Raw genomic sequence first — 26,166 nt, 5'->3', positions numbered from 1 at the left:
GTGTGCACGCAGTGACAGTAATACGTAAATGCCGGCTGTGGTCCGTGGTGGTCCTCATTACCTTAGGCACGAGGCCGCTCACCTGAATATATCCTTGTTGGTCAATTAGGAGGTTTTCTGGCTTCAGATCTCTGTAGATGAGGTCTAGTGAATGGAGGTACTCGAATGTTAAAACTATCTGAGCTGCGTAGAACCGCGCGTGGGGCTCGCTGGAAAGAAATACGGCACCTTAGATACCCGCACCAGCAGGATCCCGCCACACAACGCACAGAAAGGCGCAGAACACAACCGACCTGAACCTGCCGATTCTCCTTAGGTGCGAGAACATTTCTCCTCCCGGCACATATTCCATCACCATATAAAGGTTCGAGTTATCCTGTGGGGAACATCAGAAGTAAATGTTAGGACACGGTGTAGACTGCAGACGTTACAAGGGTGAATCGCGCGGTTTCCCTGCACTGTAGCAGCGTTGCGGCATCTTTTTCCTATACGACGAGCCCACTGACGGCGGACGACAGCGGATCTGCCTGCAGATAATCCGCTTATTACGGTACCAGCCGCGTAGATGAGATTTGTGCGGCAGGAACCAATCTTTAGGGAGGATCTCAGATCTGCAGCTTGAACATTTTTGTGCAGCTTTCAATCTTTGCTGCGACTTTTACAATTTTCACTGCAGTTTGGCAATGACATCTGTAAGGACTCGGTGAAGAGTTTGGCCCCTGCGGACAATCTGTGGGACGTGGACTTCTCCACAACATGACACATGGACTGAAGGGTGCGGGGGGAGAGGCGGCAGACAGGATTTATAGTACTGGAGAAATGAAGCAAATGAAAATTGCTGCTCGGTGACATCAAGAAGAAATGTTAAAAACTTGGAGCAATATCTAAAATCTATATGAAAATCGTCGTTCTACACTGCAGTCACAACGTCCTGCGTTTTCTGTTATAGACCCCACCTTGCCGCCATATATTGATTTTTGGGTGGAGACAAACTCCTACCCATGTTCTCGATATAACAGATTGGGGGAGAGCCCATCTCAAGACATCCCTGTATCTTCTCTTAAGACTCGGCATAATGCAGTTCCTCTGCGGTTCCTCCTGGAAATATATGAATTAATAGGCACCTGGGTGTTAGCACTTGGGGGTTGTGTCCCCACAAACTGCGATATTGCCCAATGATTACTTTGTGACAGATTCTGACACCCACTTGACAAGGAGGATTGAAGCGCCCAGCTGTCAATGTACTGATATTTCGGGCAGTAATAATAATGGCCCGTTTAGATAAGCCAGTGTTCGTATGCTCGTTCCAGACACCGCAATCCTCCAATGAACAAGTAAAACACTTGATTGTTGGACGCGTTTCCAGCAGTGCGTGGCCCGGTGTGAACAGGACGTGTGCTGCGTGGACCATAGGGAACCGGCAGATTGGATTGATGACCATTCCGTCCACCCGTTTCTACAGCCGGTGTGAACTGTCTCGTAAAGGCTCAAAGATCGGTTTGCGATATCCGCTCGGCAGTCATTAAATGGTGTCTCTAAATAGGCCCCAAAGGAGGAACAATCAGGACTTCAGAAACAAACGCTAAATTCCAGATGTGACCCTTCAGACATCTCTAGCAATGTGATAAGTGCAAACATTTCCAGAATTACAAGGCAAAGTTTTGGTGGAAAAGTGTAATATCCTGCTGCCTACATGGAGGCCTTTATTCTGGAGGTCAGGGAGCGGCACGTAGCCCCCATCATGGACACAGATGTGAGGTATGGAGATGACGTATCACCCATCAGGTTCCCTAATAATTGTGCCCTCTGCAGCCAGCGACACTGGAGGCTCTTGCATCAGTCATGATGGACAGACGCAGACGTCCATGTGTCACAGTCCGATTATGGGCCGCAATGCTCGGCCCGGCCGGGGTCTCCTGAGCGGGACTCTACGGCCTCATCCGTGCTTACAAGGCTGTGGAGCGCCGCTCTGGAGAACGCAGCCGGTCCGGGCATCGCACCTGTACTAGGAATTCTCTGCCTCCTCAGGAATCGTTTACCTTGAACGAATACTCCAACCTCACCAGGAACGGGAAGTTGACGGCCTGTAGTATCCTCTTCTCGTTCAGCGTGTGTTCTATCTGCTTCAACTTCACCACCTGGAAACCAATCATCAAGAATTGGATCAACGACAGCAGAGACCGGGGGCAAAGGAAATCCCTGCCACAGTCCATTCCTGCATTAAGGAAATTATTTTTGGCCTATTTAAAGGGCACAAATGTGCCAAAAATGGCGTCCGTGTAATATAAGGTGTGTGCCCTGAACGACTTCCATCTTATCGTGCTTTTTATAATGTGATATGTCACTTTATAGAAAATTGAAGAAGACTGTGTCCATGGGTTCCGGAAAGTTCTGAGACTGAAGGATCTGGTTCTTTACATAGATTTGGTTGGTTCCTGCAGCACGCGACCGGACTTCTGCCGTGGTAATAATAATAATTTTATTTATATAGCGCCAACATATTCCGCAGCGCTTTACAAATTATAGAGGAGACTTGTACAGACAATAAACATTACAGCATAACAGAAATACAGTTCAAAACAGATACCAGGAGGAGTGAGGGCCCTGCTGCTCGCAAGCTACAAACTATGGGGAAAAGGGGAGACACGAGAGGTGGACGGTAACAATTGCTTTAGTTATTCGGACCGGCCATAGTGTAAGGCTCGGGTGTTCATGTAAAGCTGCATGAACCAGTTATCAGCCTAAGTATGTAGCAGTACAGACAGAGAGGGCTAATACTGCATAAAGTGTATGAGAACATGATGGAGGAACCTGGTTATGGTTTGGGTTTTTGAATGGGCCACACAGGGATCGTTAGGTTAATGTGTTGAGGCGGTAGGCTAGTCTGAACAAATGAGTTTTTAGGGTACACTTAAAACTGTGAGGATTGGGGATTAATCGTATTAACCTGGGTAGTACATTCCAAAGAATTGGCGCAGCACGTGTAAAGTCTTGGAGACGGGAGTGGGAGGTTCTGATTATTGAGGATGCTAACCTGAGGTTATTAGCGGAGCGGAGGGCACGGGTAGGGTGGTAGACTGAGACCAGAGAGGAGATGTAGGGTGGTGCTGAGCCATGGAGCGCTTTGTGGATGAGGGTAGTAGTTTTGCACTGGATTCTTGAGTGGATGGGTAACCAGTGTAATGACTGGCACAGTGTAGAGGCATCGGTGTAACGGTTGGGGAGGAATATGATCCTGGCAGCAGCATTCAGCACAGATTGGAGCGGGGAGAGATTGGTAATAAAGGTTTCAGGCAATTCACAGGCAAATTATCTGCTGTAGGGAGATGTCACACGAGCAGAGGATATCGGCCATAACCAGGAGCCAACGAGTGGATCACAGCAATCATTTACTGTTACTATAATATTATTATATTATATATATATAATATTATATTATAATCAGTTACTGGGGTAACACGTTTTCTACACCGAAGGCAGCACAGACATTTATTGGAGGAACAGAGGAGCGGGGACACATGGGTACATGGATCTAGACTATTGGGCAATGTGGCACCTGTTAGACCCCACTTACACCTCATTCAAGCTGCCAGTCTATTAGCAGAGCCTGCACTGCAGTCTATAGAGGAGGGAGAGGTTACACCATGACCTCCGTGCTCCTCCTGTGACCCGGGGGAGGACTGGTAAGTGACCGGCGGCTCCGGGGCAGCTCTCACATCCACCTTTTAGGCTTTGCCTGTGACTTTCTTAATGATCTCTGTGCACAGGATGGATTACAGAAGTGATGTCTTGTGAAAGCGCCGGCCGCTTTGGTGTCACAGTCACAAGGCTGCAGGCGGCCAAGATCTGTGCAGGAAACGGCTGCTTCCACCACATGCGGGGGCGGCAGCTACAGCCCTCGGTGCAACGGCCGTGCACAGCCTCGCAATGGCACAACAGCAATGAGACGAAGCCAACCATTTAAGTGTTGGGTGACCCCAGCTGCTGCAGCACATCTTCGTCTTCTAATTACGATGGAATTTAGAATTCTATTTCTCTCACAGCGCTGAGCTGCCATCATCATTTCAGTGCTTCATCCCCACTTTCTTCATACAGAAGGCCGTCTTCTCCTTACAAGAGGCTGGGGTGGTCCCAGGTCAGGAGCTTTGCCGACATGACACCATCTAGCTCCGGTTGAACATTGTGTATTGGCTCACGACTCCATCGCTGGGGTTCGGCCTGCGTCTCAGGCAGTGCCAGTTCCTTTCTGGGGAGCACTGACGTACCCCTTTGTCCTTTCACGTTTCTTGGGGTCTTCATTATTTGGTTATATAATGAGTATTCATTGGGACGTGAACCTTGCATGAAGCATCGATACATCTCTATTGACATTACTGTCCTTGGTTGTAGATCAATACCTCAAGAGGAGCAAGACGAAACTCCCTGAAACGCGTGGATGTTAATTCATTCTTGCCCTGAGTTTTACTTTCTAAGCCGAGATTCATCTACAGTAGTAACAGTGGATGCGGTGAGCCATTAGCCAGCTATCAGCAACCAGGGTGTCGGAGGGGAAGAGGGCGAGTGTCACCTGGACGCCCTCTCCGCCAGGTCTCTTGGCCGAGGCATGCATGTCATTCTGGGCTGTCGTGACGCCAGAAGACAAAATCTATCCTACTACCATGCCAATAGATTCGTTTTTCGAGCATCTTGGCATGGAAATAGCAGATGTTGTCTTCTGGCTTAATGACAGCCCAAAATACATCACATTTACTAAAAAGTGTCTCTTAAGAAATTAAGAAAATTTCACCCAGGTTAAGGAGTGAAGGACACTCCGGCATTTATAGGGTGTCACCTACATCGATGTGACTCCCCGTCGTCTTCAGCCTTTTTCCTAGAGTAATAACAGCCCTAATAGTGACCTGGCTACAGCCCTATTCATTATTTCATTTGTGCCTTTTAGTTACTTTTACTCGGTTTTATCTTTTTTTTTTTTTTTTGGGGGGGGGGGGGGGAGGGGGGTTGGCGTTATGGGTGAAGTTTCTGTTTTAAGCCCAATTCATCATTTGCAACTTATTGCTCTAAAAAGGCCTAAATAAGACAAAGAAGAAAAGTCGCAAATGTAAATGATGAATCGGGGCCGAGGCGCTTTTCCCTGTTCCTGTTTTATTGTAAACTGAGTAGGTGCAAAAAAAAACCAAAAAAAAAAAAACCAGGGAGGTGTGAATAAGGCCAAGATGTGCTCCAGGGTGTCGGCAGAGTCAGGAGCTGGATCAGCAGTGGTCGGGCCACGACCGGAGACACCTACCTTCTGTTTATCCAGGATCTTCATGGCGTAATACTGATCGGCTCCTTTATGTTTCACCAGCATGACCCTTCCGAATGAGCCAGTGCCCAAAGTCTTGATCCTCTCGAAGTCATCTAGGCCGGCTGTGTTCTGAGGGAGACAGACGGATTACATCATTTAACCGTTCGCAGACTGGATCGCTGGCTTGGCACAGGAGCATTGTTTGCATTGGACCGGGTACAAATATAACAGAAGCCGGGCTGACTAACTGGTTTATGAGCATTTTGGCGCACGATCCGTGTATGACTGTGCCGGGTATGCAAATGTGTAATAAGTGCGGCCATTGTGTTCACGGATACATTCAAGGATGTGTTCACATGTGCAGCAATATGGACGCAAGAAATCCACTGTGTCAGGGCAGATTTCGCTGCACCTTTCACCCCACGCATTGGAAAAGGGGAAAATGGGCAGAGAAAATGCACAAAAGCAAATGACATCCACTAGATTTCACAACATCAGCCGCACAAGTTACTCGGCGGCTCATTTCTGCTTTGCCACTATTGCAATGTGTCGTGGATTTACTACCTGCAAATACTGATTGAATATTTTCACTGAATCCGCTGCATGCAATTATCCCCAAAAAGATTTATGTTCACATTGTTCCACTTTCTATACATTGTAGCAGCGCGCAACATTCTCTCCTTAGAGTTTTCACCCATCTGTAAATTCCTAGATAGTCCCCGAATCGGTGATAAAAGTGTCCGATTGTGGAGGGTCCCAACGACACCCCCACAGGTCGCGATAACCTTAGAATGGGGCATAGATTGAAGCCTATGGGTCTGGCGTGCAGCCGAGCGCTGTCCATCTTCACTAACCCTAGACTATGGATTAAGGACACCCTGGCAGAAAAACACAGGCGACACCTAGAAACATGTCGGGTTTTGCATTCGGTGTCACCAAAACCATATTTATAAAACCACGTGGCGCTCGCAGCGCACCACATTTACAGTTCGCAGCGTCTGACATTCACTTTATGGCATTAATGTTTTTGCTTGCCAGTTTAACCTATTCAGATGAACAGAACCAAATTCAAGTGTGTGTAATTTCTGCAAGAAACCTGCTGGTGTGAATGCAGACTTATAACGTCACCGTTCTCAGAAATTTCTGCGCCGCCAACATTGAGGACATCGCTGCAGGTGACGTCCCCCATTTGCCCTGAGCGGCGTGGACATTTTTGGGAATACGGGCTTTGCATACGTTTGCAAGGTTCCACGAGTTACAGGTTTGACCATATGGGAGAAACAATATAAAATACAGACGTGACCGATACTCGGCCGGCACTCAGGTGGTCCCAGCGGTCAGTGACTGGCAGGGGCTTATGCAACCAAGAGCAGATTACTTCTAGACTTTAGTCTTTCAGGGCATTTTTTTTTTCATGTACAGGAAATCCCCTTCTATTTGTGAATATTCGGCGATGTCCGGTGACAGATCTGCACGGAATAGCTACATCGCTTTCCTTAGCTGCACAATCCTGATTACAGCCTGTCCGGATGGCTTTACAGCGCACTTAACCACTGAGCCACACCGCTTCCCCAAAGTGCATAGTACAAGCACAAGCAGGATCCATCCTGATGAGACTGTGGCAAGAAAGGACTGGATTCTGCACAATGGTCGCGCCGTTCCTCTGTTCTTCCTCCTGGAAGTTTATGAATAAATCGCCCACTGGGCATTACACGTCAGGGGATGGGAGGGTGTACTTACATTTGCTGACTCTGTATCAGCAGGACTGACAGCTGCAGACAACTGGTAGAACAAACCTGCTAGAAACTTACAAAACCACCAAACAGATCACGCTATAATGTAGATTTTTTTTTCAGGTGGCTGCGCTTTTAGTAAAGATCGTAGACAAACCCTTTTAACTGGCCATGTCCTGACATGCAAACTGCTGCTTTTTATCTGCGGGTGTCCGGCCGACACACCACAGCAATCTGGTCACATTTCGCCGACGCACGCCGCAGCAATCTGATCACATTACGCCGACACACCACAGCAATCTGGTCACATTTCGCCGACGCACGCCGCAGCAATCTGATAACGTTACACCGTCACACACCGCAGCAATCTGATCACGTTACGCCAACACACCGCAGCAATCTGATCACATTACGCCGACACACGCCGCAGCAATCTGATCACATTACGCCGACACACCGCAGCAATCTGATCACATTACGCCGACACACCGCAGCAATCTGATCACATTACGCCGACACACGCCGCAGCAATCTGATCACATTACGCCGACACACCGCAGCAATCTGATCACATTACGCCGTCACACACCGCAGCAATCTGATCACATTACGCCGACACACGCCGCAGCAATCTGATCACATTACGCCGACACACCGCAGCAATCTGATCACATTACGCCGACACACCGCAGCAATCTGATCACATTACGCCGACACACCGCAGCAATCTGATCACATTACGCCGACACACGCCGCAGCAATCTGATCACATTACGCCGACACACCGCAGCAATCTGATCACATTACGCCGTCACACACCGCAGCAATCTGATCACATTACGCCGACACACGCCGCAGCAATCTGATCACATTACGCCGACACACGCCGCAGCAATCTGATCACATTACGCCGACACACCGCAGCAATCTGATCACATTACGCCGTCACACACCGCAGCAATCTGATCACATTACGCCGACACACGCCGCAGCAATCTGATCACATTACGCCGACACACGCCGCAGCAATCTGATCACATTACGCCGACACACCGCAGCAATCTGATCACATTACGCCGACACACCGCAGCAATCTGATCACATTACGCCGACACACGCCGCAGCAATCTGATCACATTACGCCGACACACGCCGCAGCAATCTGATCACATTACGCCGACACACCGCAGCAATCTGATCACATTGCGCCGACACACCGCAGCAATCACATTACGCCGACACACCGCAGCAATCTGATCACATTACGCCGACACACCGCAGCAATCTGGTCACATTACGCCGACGCACGCCGCAGCAATCTGGTCACATTACGCCGTCACACGCCGCAGCAATCTGATCACATTACGCCGTCACACACCGCAGCAATCTGATCACATTGCGCCGACACACGCCGCAGCAATCTGATCACATTACGCCGACACACCGCAGCAATCTGATCACATTACGCCGACACACCGCAGCAATCTGGTCACATTACGCCGACACACGCCGCAGCAATCTGATCACATTACGCCGACACACCGCAGCAATCTGATCACATTACGCCGTCACACACCGCAGCAATCTGATCACATTACGCCGACACACGCCGCAGCAATCTGATCACATTACGCCGACACACACCGCAGCAATCTGATCACATTACGCCGACACACCGCAGCAATCTGGTCACATTACCCCGACACACGCCGCAGCAATCTGATCACATTACACCGACACACGCCGCAGCAATCTGATCACATTACGCCGACACACCGCAGCAATCTGGTCACAATACGCCGACACGCCGCAGCAATCTGATCACATTACGCCGACACACCGCAGCAATCTGATCACATTACGCCGTCACACACCGCAGCAATCTGGTCACATTACCCCGACACACGCCGCAATCTGATCACATTACGTCGACGCACGCCGCAGCAATCTGGTCACATTACGCCGTCACACGCCGCAGCAATCTGATCACATTACGCCGACGCCCGCCGCAGCAATCTGATCACATTACGCCGTCACACACCGCAGCAATCTGATCACATTACGCCGACACACGCCGCAGCAATCTGATCACATTACGCCGACACACGCCGCAGCAATCTGATCACATTACGCCGTCACACACCGCAGCAATCTGATCACATTACACCGTCACACACCGCAGCAATCTGATCACATTACGCCGACACACGCCGCAGCAATCTGGTCACATTAGGCCGACGCATGCCGCAGCAATCTGATCACATTACGCCGACGCATGCCGCAGCAATCTGATCACATTACGCCGTCCGTTCTCCAGCCCAAGTGCAGCGAGCCCAGAAATCAGCTGGTAAATGAGCTTCATGGCAGCACTGAGAGCCGGCTATTTCTAGAAGGTTTGGTAATTTCTGCAATGTGAGAAGGTCTGAATATCTGTCAATGGTCGTCTCTTCACCTGGGGCGGACTCTCCCATTTTCTTAAGAAGTCTTCTTTGGCTTTGGCTAGAAACTCTTTCACTGCAAAATAGAAAAAGGAAATAAAAGTTACACAAAATGTCAAAATATAAAAAATACAGACGACTGAGCAACGAGAAGGTGAACGGTTTGCAAAAAACATTCACATCCTGATAATTTGAAAACCAGCGAATAAGGAATATAAACAAAATTATATTAAAATAAAAACTTATATAAATTTTTTTAATCAAAATTACACGACAGAAAAAGAAATAAAAATAAATAAAACCTGTATTACATCCTGATAATTGTTGCAAAACTACAAATCCTAGCATTTTCTGACAGCCTGATCTTCCAGCACAAGGAGCAGACAAGTGACCCCTGTACACGGTCCTGCCCCCCAATACACCTGTACACGGTCCTGCCCCCCAATACACCTGTACAGTCCCCTCCCCCAATACACCCGTACACGGTCCCCTCCCCCAATACACCCGTACACGGTCCCCTCCCCCAATACACCCGTACACGGTCCCCTCCCCCAATACACCTGTACACGGTCCCCTCCCCCAATACACCCGTACACGGTCCCCTCCCCCAATACACCCGTACACGGTCCCCTCCCCCAATACACGTAGTACACCCGTACACGGTCCCCTCCCCAATACACATAGTACAACTGTACACGGTCCCCTCCCCCAATACACATAGTACAACTGTACACGGTCCCCTCCCCCAATACACGTAGTACACGGTCCCCTCCCCCAATACACGTAGTACACGGTCCCCTCCCCCAATACACCTGTACACGGTCCCCTCCCCCAATACACGTAGTACACCTGTACACGGTCCCCTCCCCCAATACACATAGTACCCCTGTACACGGTCCCCCCCCCATACACGTAGTACACCTGTACACGGTCCCCTCCCCCCATACACGTAGTACACCTGTACACAGTCCCCTCCCCAATACACGTAGTACACCTGTACACGGTTCCCTCCCCCCATACACGTAGTACACCTGTACACGGTCCCCTCCCCCCATACACGTAGTACACCTGTACACGGTCCCCTCCCCCAATACACCTGTACACGGTCCCCTCCCCCCCAATACATGTAGTACCACCTGTACACGGTCCCCTCCCCCCATACACGTAGTAGACCTGTACACGGTCCCCTCCCCCAATACACGTAGTACCACCTGTACACGGTCCCCTCCCCCAATACACGTAGTACCACCTGTACACGGTCCCCTCCCCCAATACACCTGTACACGGTCCCCTCCCCCCAATACATGTAGTACCACCTGTACATGGTCCCCTCCCCCCAATACATGTAGTACCACCTGTACACGGTCCCCTCCCCCAATACATGTAGTACCACCTGTACACGGTCCCCTCCCCCCATACATGTAGTACCACCTGTACACGGTCCCCTCCCCCCAATACATGTAGTACACGGTCCCCTCCCCCAATACACGTAGTACATCTGTACACGGTCCCCTCCCCCATACACGTAGTACACCTGTACACGGTCCCCTCCCCCATACACGTAGTACACCTGTACACGGTCCCCTCCCCCCATACACGTAGTACACCTGTACACGGTCCCCTCCCCCCATACACGTAGTACACCTGTACACGGTCCCCTCCCCCCATACACCTGTACACGGTCCCCTCCCCCCATACATGTAGTACCACCTGTACACGGTCCCCTCCCCCCAATATATGTAGTACACCTGTACACGGTCCCCTCCCCCATACACGTAGTACACCTGTACACGGTCCCCTCCCCCCATACACGTAGTACACCTGTACACGGTCCCCTCCCCCCATACACGTAGTACACCTGTACACGGTCCCCTCCCCCCATACACCTGTACACGGTCCCCTCCCCCCATACATGTACCACCTGTACACGGTCCCCTCCCCCCAATATATGTAGTACCACCTGTACATGGTCCCCTCCCCCAATACATGTAGTACACCTGTACATGGTCCCCTCCCCCCATACACGTAGTACACCCGTACACGGTCTCCTCCCCCAATACACGTAGTAAACCTGTACACGGTCCCCTCCCCCCATACACATAGTACACCTGTACACGGTCCCCTCCCCCCATACAAGTAGTACACCTGTACACGGTTCCCCTCCCCAATACACGTAGTACACCTGTACACGGTCCCCTCCCCCAATACACGTAGTACACGGTCCCTCCCCCCATACACGTAGTACACCTGTACACGGTCCCCTCCCCCCATACACGTAGTACACGGTCCCCTCCCCCATACACGTAGTACACCTGTACACGGTCCCCTCCCCCCATACACGTAGTACACCTGTACACGGTCCCCTCCCCCATACACGTAGTACACCTGTACACGATCCCCTCCCCCCATACACATAGTACACCTGTACACGGTCCCCTCCCCCAATACACGTAGTACACGATCCCCTCCCCCAATACACGTAGTACACCTGTACACGGTCCCCTCCCCCAATACACGTAGTACACGGTCCCCTCCCCCAATACACGTAGTACACCTGTACACGGTCCCCTCCCCCAATACACAGTACCCCTGTACACGGTCCCCTCCCCCCATACACGTAGTACACCTGTACACGGTCCCCTCCCCAATACACGTAGTACACCTGTACACGGTTCCCTCCCCCCATACACGTAGTACACCTGTACAGGGTCCCCTCCCCCCATACACGTAGTACACCTGTACACGGTCCCCTCCCCCAATACACCTGTACACGGTCCCCTCCCCCCATACATGTAGTACCACCTGTACACGGTCCCCTCCCCCCATACATGTAGTAGACCTGTACACGGTCCCCTCCCCCCATACACGTAGTACACGGTCCCCTCCCCCATACACGTAGTACACCTGTACACGATCCCCTCCCCCCATACACATAGTACACCTGTACACGGTCCCCTCCCCCAATACACGTAGTACACGATCCCCTCCCCCAATACACGTAGTACACCTGTACACGGTCCCCTCCCCCAATACACGTAGTACACGGTCCCTCCCCCCATACACGTAGTACACCTGTACACGGTCCCCTCCCCCCATACACGTAGTACACCTGTACACGGTCCCCTCCCCCATACACGTAGTACACCTGTACACGATCCCCTCCCCCCATACATGTAGTAGACCTGTACACGGTCCCCTCCCCCAATACACCTGTACACGGTCCCCTCCCCCCATACATGTAGTAGACCTGTACACGGTCCCCTCCCCCCAATACATGTAGTACCACCTGTACATGGTCCCCTCCCCCCATACACGTAGTACACCCGTACACGGTCTCCTCCCCCAATACACGTAGTACCACCTGTACACGGTCCCCTCCCCAATACACGTAGTACACCTGTACAGTCCCCTCCCCAATACACGTAGTACCACATGTACACGGTCCCCTCCCCCAATACACATAGTACACCTGTACATGGTCCCCTCCCCCAATACATGTAGTACACCTGTACACGATCCCCTCCCCAATACATGTAGTACCACCTGTACACGGTCCCCTCCCCCAATACATGTAGTACACGGTCCCCTCCCCCAATACATGTAGTACACCTGTACACGATCCCCTCCCCCAATACATGTAGTACACCTGTACACGGTCCCCTCCCCCAATACATGTAGTACACCTGTACACGATCCCCTCCCCAATACATGTAGTACCACCTGTACACGGTCCCCTCCCCCAATACATGTAGTACACCTGTACACGGTCCCCTCCCCCAATACATGTAGGACACCTGTACACGGTCCCCTCCCCAATACATGTAGTACCACCTGTATATGGTCCCCTCCCCCAATGCACATAGTACCCCTGTACAGTCCCCTCCCCAATACACGTAGTACACCTGTACACGGTCCCCTCCCCCCGTACACAGTCCCCTCCCCCCCATACATGTAGTACACCTGTACACGGTCCCCTCCCCCCCCATACATGTAGTACACCTGTACACGGTCCCCTCCCCCCCATACATGTAGTACACCTGTACACGGTCCCCTCCCCCCCATACATGTAGTACACCTGTACACGGTCCCCTCCCCCTCATACATGTAGTACACCTGTACACGGTCCCCTCCCCCCCATACATGTAGTACACCTGTACACGGTCCCCTCCCCCCCATACATGTAGTACACCTGTACACGGTCCCCTCCCCCTCATACATGTAGTACACCTGTACACGGTCCCCTCCCCCCCATACATGTAGTACACCTGTACACGGTCCCCTCCCCCCCATACATGTAGTACACCTGTACACGGTCCCCTCCCCCTCATACATGTAGTACACCTGTACACGGTCCCCTCCCCCCCATACATGTAGTACACCTGTACACGGTCCCCTCCCCAATACACGTAGCACACCTGTACACGGTTCCCCCCCCCCCCCCAATACATGGCTCCCCTCCCATCCATCTACACCTGTACACGGCCCCCCTATAACACGCTCTTTGGTGCGGTCTCTGAACTGCTTAATAGCTGTGTGGTTTTCGGAGCAGAGATTGGGGGGAGGTCGCCCCACGATCACATTTATCCCATATCCACAGGGCCGGCGAGCAGCGTCTGACCTCAGGGACATATAGTGATAGCCTTACTGATTGTCGGTGCTGAGGTTATGTTCACATTTGCGTTGTGCGGTGCTGCGTCAGCGACGCAATGCACAACACAAACAAAAACGCATGCAAAACGCATTGTTTTGTGACGCATGCGTCCTTTTTTGGCATGATTTTGGACGCAAAAAAAATGCAACTTGCTGCGTCCTCTGCGCCCTGACGCTTGCGCCAAAAAAGACACATGCGTCACAAAACGCAATACAACGCATGTCCATGCGCCCCCATGTTAAATATAGGGCAGCCCCGCAATACGCTGATGTGAACGTAGCCTAAGAGACTATTAATGGTGGGACAAGTAGTGTGAGCAGGACGGGCCGCGCAGGACGGTGTGGACAGGGTGCGAGGGCTCTCTTCCCCATGACCCTGATGAAGGCCACAAGACGGCCGAAACGTTACAATATCTGTTTCATTGGTGTCGGATCAAACTAGGTGACATTTGCAGTAAATCCTCCTTGGTTTCTCTTGGTCAGTGCCGAGGTCATCACTATAGGACATCGTCCTGTCCTCCGGCGCGGCTCATACAGGCGGCGGAATCACAACAAAAGGACGGCTATGTGAGGGGAGCAGCAGTCAGGAGGGCCGCCCACTCGTGTATATGGGGACTTGGGACCCCTTGTGATCTGTGAGGCTCCCGGCGGTCCGGTAGGTGATCATTGTGACAGTGGGTATGAAAGCCTCACCAAGCTGCGTGTCATGAGGGGGGACGCCTCATTTAACTAAGTGAGGGCGGAAGAGGCGACCGGTGCCCATAGCAACCAGAGCGCAGCTGTCATTTACTGCTGTGCCAAGATGGAAGCTGAGCAGCGATTGGCTCCTGTGGGCGACAAGGCCAGATTTTCTGTGAGGGATTCGTCATACACCGGCCCCATCAGATGTGGTCATATTATGGGCCTGCAGCGACCTGTGGGGTACGGTGGCGCCCATCTCTAAAATGGCCTTCGCAGACCTTAGCACCATGAGCTCAGCTTCCAGTGCCCCAGAGCAACCAATCAGAGCTCAGCTTCCAGTGCCCCAGAGCAACCAATCAGAGCTCAGCTTCCAGTGCCCCAGAGCAACCAATCAGAGCTCCGCTTCCAGTGCCCCAGAGTAACCAATCAGAGCTCAGCTTCCAGTGCCCCAGAGCAACCAATCAGAGCTCAGCTTCCAGTGCCCCAGAGCAACCAATCAGAGCTCAGCTTCCAGTGCCCCAGAGCAACCAATCAGAGCTCAGCTTCCAGTGCCCCAGAGCAACCAATCAGAGCTCAGCTTCCAGTGCCCCAGAGCAACCAATCAGAGCTCAGCTTCCAGTGCCCCAGAGCAACCAATCAGAGCTCAGCTTCCAGTGCCCCAGAGCAACCAATCAGAGCTCCGCTTCCAGTGCCCCAGAGCAACCAATCAGAGCTCAGCTTCCATTGCACCAGAGCACTGTAAGAAATTAAAACGGAGCTCTGATAATCTGCCAACCCCCTCCCCCCCCCCGTCCTTGGCTGTAATCTGACTCCCGGCTGTAATCTGCCCCCCCCAGTTGTAATCTGCCCTCTACCCCCCACCCGTAATATATAAACACCCTCCTCCCCCCCCCCCCCCCGGCTGTAATCTGACCCCCCCCAGCTGTAATCTGGCCTCTACCCCCCACCCCCCATCTGTAATATCCCAACAACCCCCCCGGCTGTAATCTGCCCCCGGGCCGTAATCTCCCCCCCCCCCCTCCCGGCTGTGATCTCCCCCCCCCCGGCTGTAATCTGCCCCCGGGCCGTAATCTTCCCCCCCCCCCTGTAATCTGCCCCCGGGCCGTAATCTCCCCCCCCCCCCCTTTCCGGCTGTAATCTGCCCCCGGGCCGTAATCTCCACCCCCCCTTCCCGGCTGTGATCTGCCCTGACGACGACGTTTATATAATGCCGCAAACTGTGCATAAACAAGCAGCGGCCAGCGTGGAGCCGCGGAGGATGGGGGTCCGGCAGTCAGACCCCTGAGGTACCGGCGAATGTAACTGACCGCACCGATCGCTGCCGTGTCCGCCCCCCCCTGAATATTTCACACGTTTTATTCCCGGCCGTGAAACGGTTAAATGAAGTGAGGAGTCCGCAGCTGTCGGCCGTCATGACATACAGGTTATCGCAATAGTCTGTAAAGTCCACACACTCCATTATGGGGCACAGAACGGCCCCCGCTGCTGAAAGGAAGGTCCTGACTGCCGCCGCCATGACGGGAATGGTGTAGGGTCGGTGACTGCTGAACTAATGGGTAAAACACACAATAATTAACAAATTCCGTGCAATCTGCGGGCGGCGCGGGGGTCTCGGCCTTCAGATTATAGTGCCCACCGACAATACCCATGACACCGAACTGCACACCTGCCGCGGTCCTCAGGGTTGGGGCGGCTGGGAGACGACGATTCTGAAGACGACGATCAGATCTTGGATCTTTGTCATTTTTTTTTTTTGTTATAAAAAAAAAACAAAACAAAAAAAAAAAAAAATTATAAGTAAAAAAAATGCAACAAAAAACAGGTTTATATGGAAAAAAAATATTTTGCTTTACTCCACTTCAATGGAGACTTAGCACTGATGGCAGTGGCAACATAAACCCCCACATGATCTAAAGTGCGTGCCCCCCTCCATTATGGGACCACCACACACAGATTAGTAATGCCCCGGTACTCACCGTTCATGCTGACGAGCTCGCCCGCCGCGGCATCATACCGCTCAGCAGAGCAGACGACCGGACACGGCCGGGAAAGATGGATCCAAGCTGGGAAGCCCCAGAATCTGGGCTCAGGTTGTGGCGCGCGGCGGTGCGGAGCGCTCGGATACCGGAGGTGCACTGGGCTTATTCATGGCACACGCACCCTGCAGACACACGGTGCACTCCCATATTTAACCCTGCGCTGCTCACTGTACCCAGCAAACTACCGGAAACACTCAAGTCTTCAAAAATCCCAAATAAAAGCAGAAATAAGACAAGTGGGCGCCACTAACCGCTCATCTGCGCCAGCAGGAATGATGTGCTCTACGGGCAGCCAGGAAAGAGTTAACACCAGCGCTATTAAATCAGCCCCGCTTGTTTCCATGGTAACTGAAGCTGGAGTGATCAGTTTTAGTGCATTCTCCCCAGTTAGATCCTCGCAAGTCTTTCAATCCGACTGCAGCGAGTCACGACTCGAGCGGCGCTGTCCCGATAATTGCAGCGGGCGCCGCATCCTGCGCCTCCTAATACTGGACGGACGCTCGCCTGACAGCAGCACATCGCTATCGCAGCGGTCAACAAAAACACTGGAAAACGAGGAAACTTTACTGTTTCCCAAATCTGCACCGGGCTGAGAATAAGACTGGCGCTGCTCCGGGCCGACATCCAGGCTAGCTGCAGCCGGGCGGCCACTTCTGGGCCGTATCCTGGCCGCCTCTGGCATCTCCTAGGTCCTGTGAGGACACACGTTGTGGTGCCCAGAAGTGACCACCGCCCTGGCCCGACTGACACCCGACGAGGGCAGAGCTTTCCTGCTCAACTCCAATCGGCTCATTTCCCAGTTCCCTGGAATGTTTACACAGGATTAAGAAATAAATGGCAGCCTACCGCTTCTCTCCTGGAAGGACGATCACTTCGTAAAATGCCACCGCCTGACTTTCTTAAACGTGGTTATTCAAGGCTGGACGATTACTCAGATCATCGCACACAGGTCTGATCAAAGAGTCTGACAATGGGTGGGAGAGCACGCCTTTACAACCACCCCTTTAACAGACTACCCTTTAAAGACAACTCTGCTGCTTTTGTCTAACGTGAATGGGCAGTACATTACTGACACAAGGTTCGCCGACACCTCTTCCCTTTTTGTCCGGTCGGTTAGTTACTTTCTCAGCGGTGAAGGCAGGAGGCCATATTAGGAAAAAAAAAATGGAGAGAAACCAGCTCACCTACTAGGCATTTGTTGTGGGGGAAGCCCGGATGCTGTGCAGTCTTCACGTGAAACAATAGAACAAAATAGAAGAGAAAATCCAGCTTCCAAAAATATCCAATTTATTAAAGTTAAAATCCAAGGTCCAAAAACATGGTTCACAGGAGAGGAGATAGCAGCATGCTACGCGTTTCGAACACTAGGTTCTTTTTCAAAGCTTGAGCTTTGAAAAAGAACCTAGTGTTCGAAACGCGTAGCATGCTGCTATCTCCTCTCCTGTGAATCATGTTTTTGGACCTTGGATTTTAACTTTAATAAATTGGATATTTTTGGAAGCTGGATTTTCTCTTCTATTTTGTTCTAGGAGGCCATATTGGTTGTCACCTCTAGTAGCCACAAACGGACCCTCAGAAGCCAAAACAAGCTGAATATGGCTGCACCATCAGATTTCGCGGCTATTTACCCCCTGGATTTTAATTCAGAGACCAGTTCTGTAAGTGACGGAGTCACGGTGGCCTGCGCTGGAGGCACGGTGGCCTGCGCTGGAGGCACGGTGGCCTGCGCTGGAGGCACGGTGGCCTGCGCTGGAGGCACGGTGGCCTGCGCTGGAGGCACGGTGGCCTGCGCTGGAGGCACGGTGGCCTGCGCTGGAGGCACGGTGGTAACTGACCACCTGACCGTAAGTTATAATGTCGCCGTCCGTTACATAAAACCACATGAAGGAACCGGGCAAGAAATCGTTCACACGGGACGTAAAACACGAACGCCCATGCCCCGCTATACTTACTGCATGCAAATTAGGGACCCTCAAGAAGATCAGCGACGAGCTGCATTTTACTCATCATTAGATTCTCCTAATTAATTAATTGCGGACTACAAGCACTGTGACAAGCCGGACACTCCGGTGATCACTGACGCAGAACGGAGTGCGTTAATACCCGAGACAAAGACGTGAAGGGTTTTCGTTCCGATGCCTACACAGCGCCAGGGAGAAAGTATGTGGGACACGGTGACCATCAAAAGATGCCCAGAACGGCTGACGCACGCGGGATTAAGGAGGAAAAGTGCGGCCGAGGTAGAGGAGCTCCTCGTCCCCATAGTAACTGCTGTGTGCGCAGCCTTCAGCGCCGGCACCCCGTGCACTATTTACAGGGAGAAATCGCAGCCGAATTTACAGAAGTTCACACTGCATTTAGCCGACCTCATCCAGCCAGTCAGACCTGTCCACACCTTGATACAGAGAGGTCCGCTGGGGTCCTACAAGTCCTGAGTAGCTTTCCTTAACCCCTTATTACAAGCTCCGCCTAAAGACCGGCAGGAAGGTTCATGGTAGATTGTAGGAAAATCAAACTGAATGCAGTGGGAGAAATCCACAGCGTGAATGTAACGCCCAGGATCCATCCACCGCTGCGGAGCGAAGGGTTTCTACCATGAGTGGAACCGCACACGAAATCTGAAAAAAAAGGAAGACGCACGGCAAAATCAGCAGTGGAAAAAAAAAAAAAAATCAGCAGTGGAAAAAAAATCAGCAGTGGAAAAAAATCAGCAGTGGAAAAAAAAAAAAAAAAATCAGCAGTGGAAAATAAATCAGCAGTGGAAAATAAATCAGCAGTGGAAAATAAATCAGCAGTGCCAAACCCCGCCGTGGAAACGGCACAGGTCTGCTCACAAACAAAAGGATGAAATACGGCGATTTTTTCCAAAGTTCCAGAACAAAGGCTGAAATTTTAACGCAACTGGTTAAAAGATCAGAAAAGAAAAAAGTCAGTGCGGACAATGCGGTTTTCCAGCGATTTTATATGGTGTGAACGCAGGCTTATTACACAGCCGTACTGTGCGGACATTTCCGAGTATTTTGCCGTCTGTAGGAAGGCTCATCAGATATATGCTGAGGGGTGAACAAGAAATCCACAACTGGAATTTTTTCCCCTTTTTCGCCTGCAGAATTTAGATTTTTTTTTTTTGTAAATCCCCCTAAACAAACCAAGAGCCTCCAACAAGTCTGCCACGAATGAGCCTAGAAACACCGAGCGACTTTACCGACAAGCAGCCCCAGCAATCTCCTGTGCAGAAGACAATAACGTGGCGCCCACCCCCTGCCACCCAATAATGTAGCACCCACCACCGGCACCTAATAACGTGGCACCACCCCTGCCGCCTAATAACGTGGCACCACCCCTGCCGCCCAATAACGTGGCACCACCCCTGCCAACCAATAACGTGGCACCCACCACCCACTTCTGGTGCCTAATAACGTGGCACCACCCCTGCCGCCTAATAACGTGGCGCTCACCCCTACTGCCCAATAACGTGGCGCTCACCCCAGCGGGGGCACCTCGGCGTCACCCACTTACTTGCACGGTCCCACTGCACGGTGCTCTCAGACACCAGCTGCCCTTCGCTCTCCACCTTCTGCTCCTGGATGCTGCTCTTCCCATTTCGATGGAACAATCTGTTTGCAAACCCTTCTAGTTTCTGCAGGGCTGACGAGGTCCCGGCGGACTGGAGGCTTTCACTGGAAGATGCCATGCATGGAAGGGGCGAACCCTCTACCCGCCTGCTATTGTCATATGCTGCAAGCAGCTCAAAAACTTAAAAGGAAAAAAAAAAAAGAAAAAAAGAATAGTTGCAGAGCAACGTCCAAGTCTTACTTCCTGTTTGTCTGAGCACAAAACCACCAGTGACAGGTTCCTCCAGAATGTGCGCGCTCCTCTTCTCACTCCGTCCTTCTATAACCACTTAAGAACCAAAATAAGCCAAAAAAAGAAAACAAACCCTTCCTATTCCCACCCCCAAGGGGCTTATGAACCTGTCACTCCTGCTCATCCATGGGCTCGGACAGGTAAAGCCAGGGCCCTCCATACACCGGGGGGCAGGCACGAAGATGGAGGATCTAGACCGTGGAGTTGTTATGGAGATGTCCGGGGCTGATAACAGATCCGACCCGCTAACGGCAGGGACACCAGGGGCTGATGACCATAGAAGTGAACAGGACAGAGCTGGCATACCAGGCACCGCTAGCAAACAGCTAGACAAAAAGAATGGGGGGCTTAGACCACCATGGCAAGCGCCAGGAGTCACAGACGATGCCAATAGATAATCCAATAGAAAAACCTTGATAGCTGTTATTAGGTGGCGGCATAAACCCCCTACCTGTGCAGGGACTGGCGGCGGAATACAACCCCTACCTGTGCAGGGACTGGCAGCAGCAAACACCCAATACCTGTGCAGGGACTGGCAGCGGAATACAACCCCTACCTGTGCAGGGACTGACAGCAGCATACACCCCCTACCTGTGCAGGGACTGGCAGCGGAATACACCTCCTACCTGTGCAGGGACTGGCAGCGGAATACACCTCCTACCTGTGCAGGGACTGGCAGCGGAATACAACCCCTACCTGTGCAGGGACTGGCAGCGGAATACACCCCCTACCTGTGCAGGGACTGGCAGCAGCATACACCCCCTACCTGTGCAGGGACTGGCAGCGGAATACACCCCCTACCTGTGCAGGGACTGGCAGCGGAATACACCTCCTACCTGTGCAGGGACTGGCAGCGGAATACACCCCCTACCTGTGCAGGGACTGACAGCAGCATACAACCCCTACCTGTGCAGGGACTGACAGCAGCATACACCCCCTACCTGTGCAGGGACTGGCAGCGGAATACACCTCCTACCTGTGCAGGGACTGGCAGCGGAATACACCTCCTACCTGTGCAGGGACTGGCAGCGGAATACAACCCCTACCTGTGCAGGGACTGGCAGCGGAATACACCCCCTACCTGTGCAGGGACTGGCAGCAGCATACACCCCCTACCTGTGCAGGGACTGGCAGCGGAATACACCCCCTACCTGTGCAGGGACTGGCAGCGGAATACACCTCCTACCTGTGCAGGGACTGGCAGCGGAATACACCCCCTACCTGTGCAGGGACTGACAGCAGCATACACCCCCTACCTGTGCAGGGACTGGCAGCGGAATACACCCCCTACCTGTGCAGGGACTGGCAGCGGAATACACCTCCTACGTGTGCAGGGACTGGCAGCGGAATACACCCCCTACGTGTGCAGGGACTGGCGGCGGCATACACCCCCTACGTGTGCAGGGACTGGCGGCGGCATACACCCCCTACGTGTGCAGGGACTGGCGGCGGCATACACCCCCTACGTGTGCAGGGACTGGCAGCGGAATATACCCCCTACGTGTGCAGGGACTGGCAGCGGAATACACCCCCTACGTGTGCAGGGACTGGCAGCGGAATACACCCCCTACGTGTGCAGGGACTGGCAGCGGAATACACCCCCTACGTGTGCAGGGACTGGCAGCGGAATATACCCCCTATGTGTGCAGGGACTGGCAGCGGAATATACCCCCTACCTGTGCACGGACTGGCAGCGGAATACACCCCCTACCTGTGCAGGGACTGGCAGCGGAATACACCCCCTACCTGTGCACGGACTGGCAGCGGAATACACCCCCTACCTGTGCAGGGACTGACAGCAGCATACACCCCCTACCTGTGCACGGACTGGCAGTGGAATACACCCCCTACCAGTGCAGGGACTGGCAGCGGAATACACCCCCTAACTGTGCAGGGACTGGCAGCGGAATACACCCCCTACCTGTGCAGGGACTGGCGGCGGCATACACCCCTACCTGTGCAGGGTAGCAACATCAACTGAACAGCAATCTGCCAGTGTGAAGGCCCCAAGAGGGGGCAGACACGAGCCCAAGAGGGGTACACAGCCGCCACGCCTGATTCATTTTCACCGATAGATTAGCGCTCCTGGTGAACGGTCCCATGGAGATTTCCGCCTTTTTACAATACAGACGTTTCCTGCTGTAGATTTTCGGCCTTGTATATATTACACTCCTAGCACATACAAGCATCGCATGGATACACGCAGGCTGCAGCCGCTTATACTACATGCATTTTTGGACAGGAAGGGGTTAACAGCAACAGGAAACCATCAACTGATCTCAGGGAGAACGAAGGAAACGGCAGAATAAAAAAAGTAACATAAAAGACTTCAGAGGCTCCACAAAATCAAGTGTAACCGGAAATGTGAGGCTGCTGAAGCGGTGGCAACTGTACTCCGCTGCCTGCTCCGAACGTATGAGATTCTGATGGACGGTGGCGCAAGAGCTGAGTCTATAAATAGCAAGCGGGTGACATGAGCCAGCGGGTGACATGAGCCAGCGGGCGACACCAACCCGCAGAGCCACTCCAGAAGCTTTGCTGCCACCTACTGGCCTACACGTAGAATGCAGCAGTCAGATCTTCCTACGTAACTTCCGCTGTTACACAATTCCACTATATTCACGCTCAGTTTTTTTTAAAGAATTTTAGGAGCAGAAATTCAAAATCCTCCTAAAAAAACTGCAGTTTTCACTCAGCATAAAGAGGCTGATAATGAAAAAAAGTTTCACATAAAATCTGAGCAAGACCGTGACCAAACACCAATATTCAAAAAGTGCTTTTGGCATTTTTTTGGGTCGGTATAAAACGTCATACCTTTCAATTGTATAATAAATGCAGCAGAAAGCACATATGCAGCAATAGGGGATGTATGCCTATAAAGGTCACATAGGAGCCTCCGGTCAGAGGTTATATCAGGAAACCTTCCCAGCGTACATCTCTCACAGACCCCTGTACCACACAGAGGCCACATCTCCTGTCCTGGCCATCTGTAACAGTCCACAGTTACATTCACAAAACTGCTGGTTGTATGAAGTCGCAGGGCCGCCAGAGAGCGTGAAGGGCAAGGCCCAGCCCACCAAGGAACGCAAGGCCACTAGAGAGCGTGAAGGCCAAGGCCCAGCCCTCCAAGGAACGCCAGGCCACCAGAGAGCATGAAGGCCAAGGCCCAGCCCACCAATGAGCACCGGGCCACCAGAGAGCGTGAAGGCCAAGACCCAGCCCGCCAAGGAGCGCAAGGCCACTAGAGAGCGTGAAGGCCAAGACCCAGCCCGCCAAGGAGCACCAGGCCACCAGAGAGCGTGAAGGCCAAGACCCAGCCCGCCAAGGAGCGCCAGGCCACCAGAGAGTAGGAAGGCCAATGCCCAGCCTGTCAAGGAGCGCCAGGCCACCAGAGAGCAGGAAGGCCAATGCCCAGCCTGTCAAGGAGCGCCAGGCCACCAGAGAATAGGAAGGCCAATGCCCAGCCTGTCAAGGAGCGCCAGGCCACCAGAGAGCACGAAGGCCAAGGCCCAGCCCGCCAAGGAACGCCAGGCCACCAGAGAGCGTGAAGGCCAAGGCCCAGCCCGCCAAGGAGCGCCAGGCCACCAGAGAGCGTGAAGGCCAAGGCCCAGCCCACCAAGGAGCGCCAGAGAGCGTGAAGGCCGAGGCCCAGCTTGCCAAGGAGCGCCAGGCCACCAGAGAGCATGAAGGCCAAGGCCCAGCCCGCCAAGGAGCGCCAGGCCACCAGAGAGCGTGAAGGCCAAGGCCCAGCCCACCAAGGAGCACCAGAGAGCGTGAAGGCCGAGGCCCAGCTTGCCAAGGAGCGCCAGGCCACCAGAGAGCGTGAAGGCCAAGGCCCAGCCCACCAAGGAGCGCCAGAGAGTGTGAAGGCCAAGGCCCAGCCCACCAAGGAACACCAGAGAGCATGAAGGCCAAGGCCCAGCCCACCAAGGAGCGCCAAGCCACTAGAGAGCGTGAAGGCCAAGGCCCAGCCACCAGAGAGCGTGAAGGCCAACGCCCAGCCCGCCAAGGAACGCCAGGCCACCAGCTGGGCTGCCAGAGAGTGCAGAGGCCAACGCCCAGGTCAGAGTTTCTAGAAAACACCTACAGCCTGAAATGAATGCTGGGAGATTTCAGCTCTGGCAGCTGGAAATTGTAAATGAATCGTCGCAGCATAGGACAGACTAGAACTCAGGACCAGTTGTAAATCACTTAGCTGGTTCTATAATATAATCTTTTTGACGTATTTTATGGAAATTAATTGCAGCAGACGAGACTGCAGACTTCAGAAATCAGTTTATTATTAGCGATCAGTCAATAGGAAATTAAAATCATGAAAACCTCTCCCCAAAAAATCCAGAGGCAAAGGTGAATGTTTGCTCGCACTGTCGGCTCCAGCAGGTGACAGAAAAGCTTTTATGGTTCCGGCTAAGACCTTTCCAACCTAACAAGAAGGTGTCAGAAATTCCATCTCTCCAGTGATGATCTGCACGGCCGCATGTGAAAAACAGCTGACAACTAAGCCAGGAGGAAAGGTGAAAATATCCCCATACTTACATAATAGGGTACAGAATAACTTGCTGATCCCTGGGGGATCATCTGATGGGATCCTTAATATGTGGCAGAAGTCAGGCTTCTAAAATAAAAACGGAGAGCAGCACCCATGGATCCAGCAAAAGTAGGTCTGGAAGCGATGGCTGCTCCGGATCAAAAAGCACAAAACCGCTGAAGCCTATGATTGACTGCAGCATGCAGGTGACTAGAAGAGGGCATGATCGGATGTCTTGCTAGTCACCTGACTGTCAGAGATCCAGTAGACTTACAAATGGGGCAGGATTGCTTCCAGAGCAGAACTCTCAAATGACCCGAGCTGCATACATACGCACTATACATCCTTTTTCCTTCTTTTACATTTTAAAAATTCCAAAAATGGAATATGGGCAGATGTAAAAGTTTGTGCACCCCACATGGTTAGTACATAGTAGCCCCCCCTTTTGAAAGTATCGCAGCTTGTAAATGCTTTTTCTAACCAGACAACAGTCTTTCAGTTCTTGTTTGAGGGATTTTGATCCATTGCTCCGGTTCTGTGAGATTACTGGGTCGTTTTCCATTCTCTGCTATTTTGAGGTCTCACCACAGATTATCAATGATGTTCAGATCAGGGGACTGTGAGGGCCATTGTAAAACCTTCATCTTGCGCCTTCTGAGGTCGTCTATTGTGGATTGTGACGTGTTTAGGACCATTATCTATTTGTAGAAGCCATCCTCTTCCTCCTTTCACCTTCAGCTTTTTTTTACAGATGTGTTATGTTTGCATCAAGAATTTGTTGAAATTTCATAGAATCAATTTTTACCCTCTACCCGTGAAATGTTTCCCGTGCCATTAGCTGCAACACAACCCCAAAGTATGACTGATCCATGCTTGGTTTGTGAGATGTTCTTTTCTTGAAATCCTGTGCCCTTTCTCCACACTTACGTTGATAATTGCGGCCACA

The 26,166-nt window shown here is 52.2% G+C and overlaps 1 protein-coding gene across 4 annotated transcripts in view; it reads right to left on the bottom strand.

The window, feature by feature from the left end:
• The window catches only part of PRKACB (protein kinase cAMP-activated catalytic subunit beta), a 92,080-nt gene that overhangs the window by 10,068 nt on the left and 55,846 nt on the right, over positions 1-26,166 (bottom strand). For 2 of the 4 annotated variants that reach the window (XM_069735805.1, XM_069735806.1), the window contains 5 exons: positions 9,470-9,531; positions 5,285-5,413; positions 2,040-2,138; positions 294-376; positions 83-209 (listed from right to left, as the gene is read on the bottom strand). In XM_069735805.1, the coding sequence (XP_069591906.1) occupies positions 83-209; positions 294-376; positions 2,040-2,138; positions 5,285-5,413; positions 9,470-9,531 (500 nt within the window). Of the gene's footprint in view, positions 1-82; positions 210-293; positions 377-2,039; positions 2,139-5,284; positions 5,414-9,469; positions 9,532-16,762; positions 17,273-20,344; positions 20,583-26,166 lie in introns of those variants that run through there. The other 2 variants (XM_069735804.1, XM_069735807.1) reach the window with 2 other exon arrangements.

The sequence above is a fragment of the Ranitomeya imitator genome, chromosome 8, assembly GCF_032444005.1.
Source record: "Ranitomeya imitator isolate aRanImi1 chromosome 8, aRanImi1.pri, whole genome shotgun sequence".
Lineage (NCBI taxonomy): Eukaryota > Metazoa > Chordata > Amphibia > Anura > Dendrobatidae > Ranitomeya > Ranitomeya imitator.
This window is presented reverse-complemented; position numbering and strand designations above follow the sequence as displayed.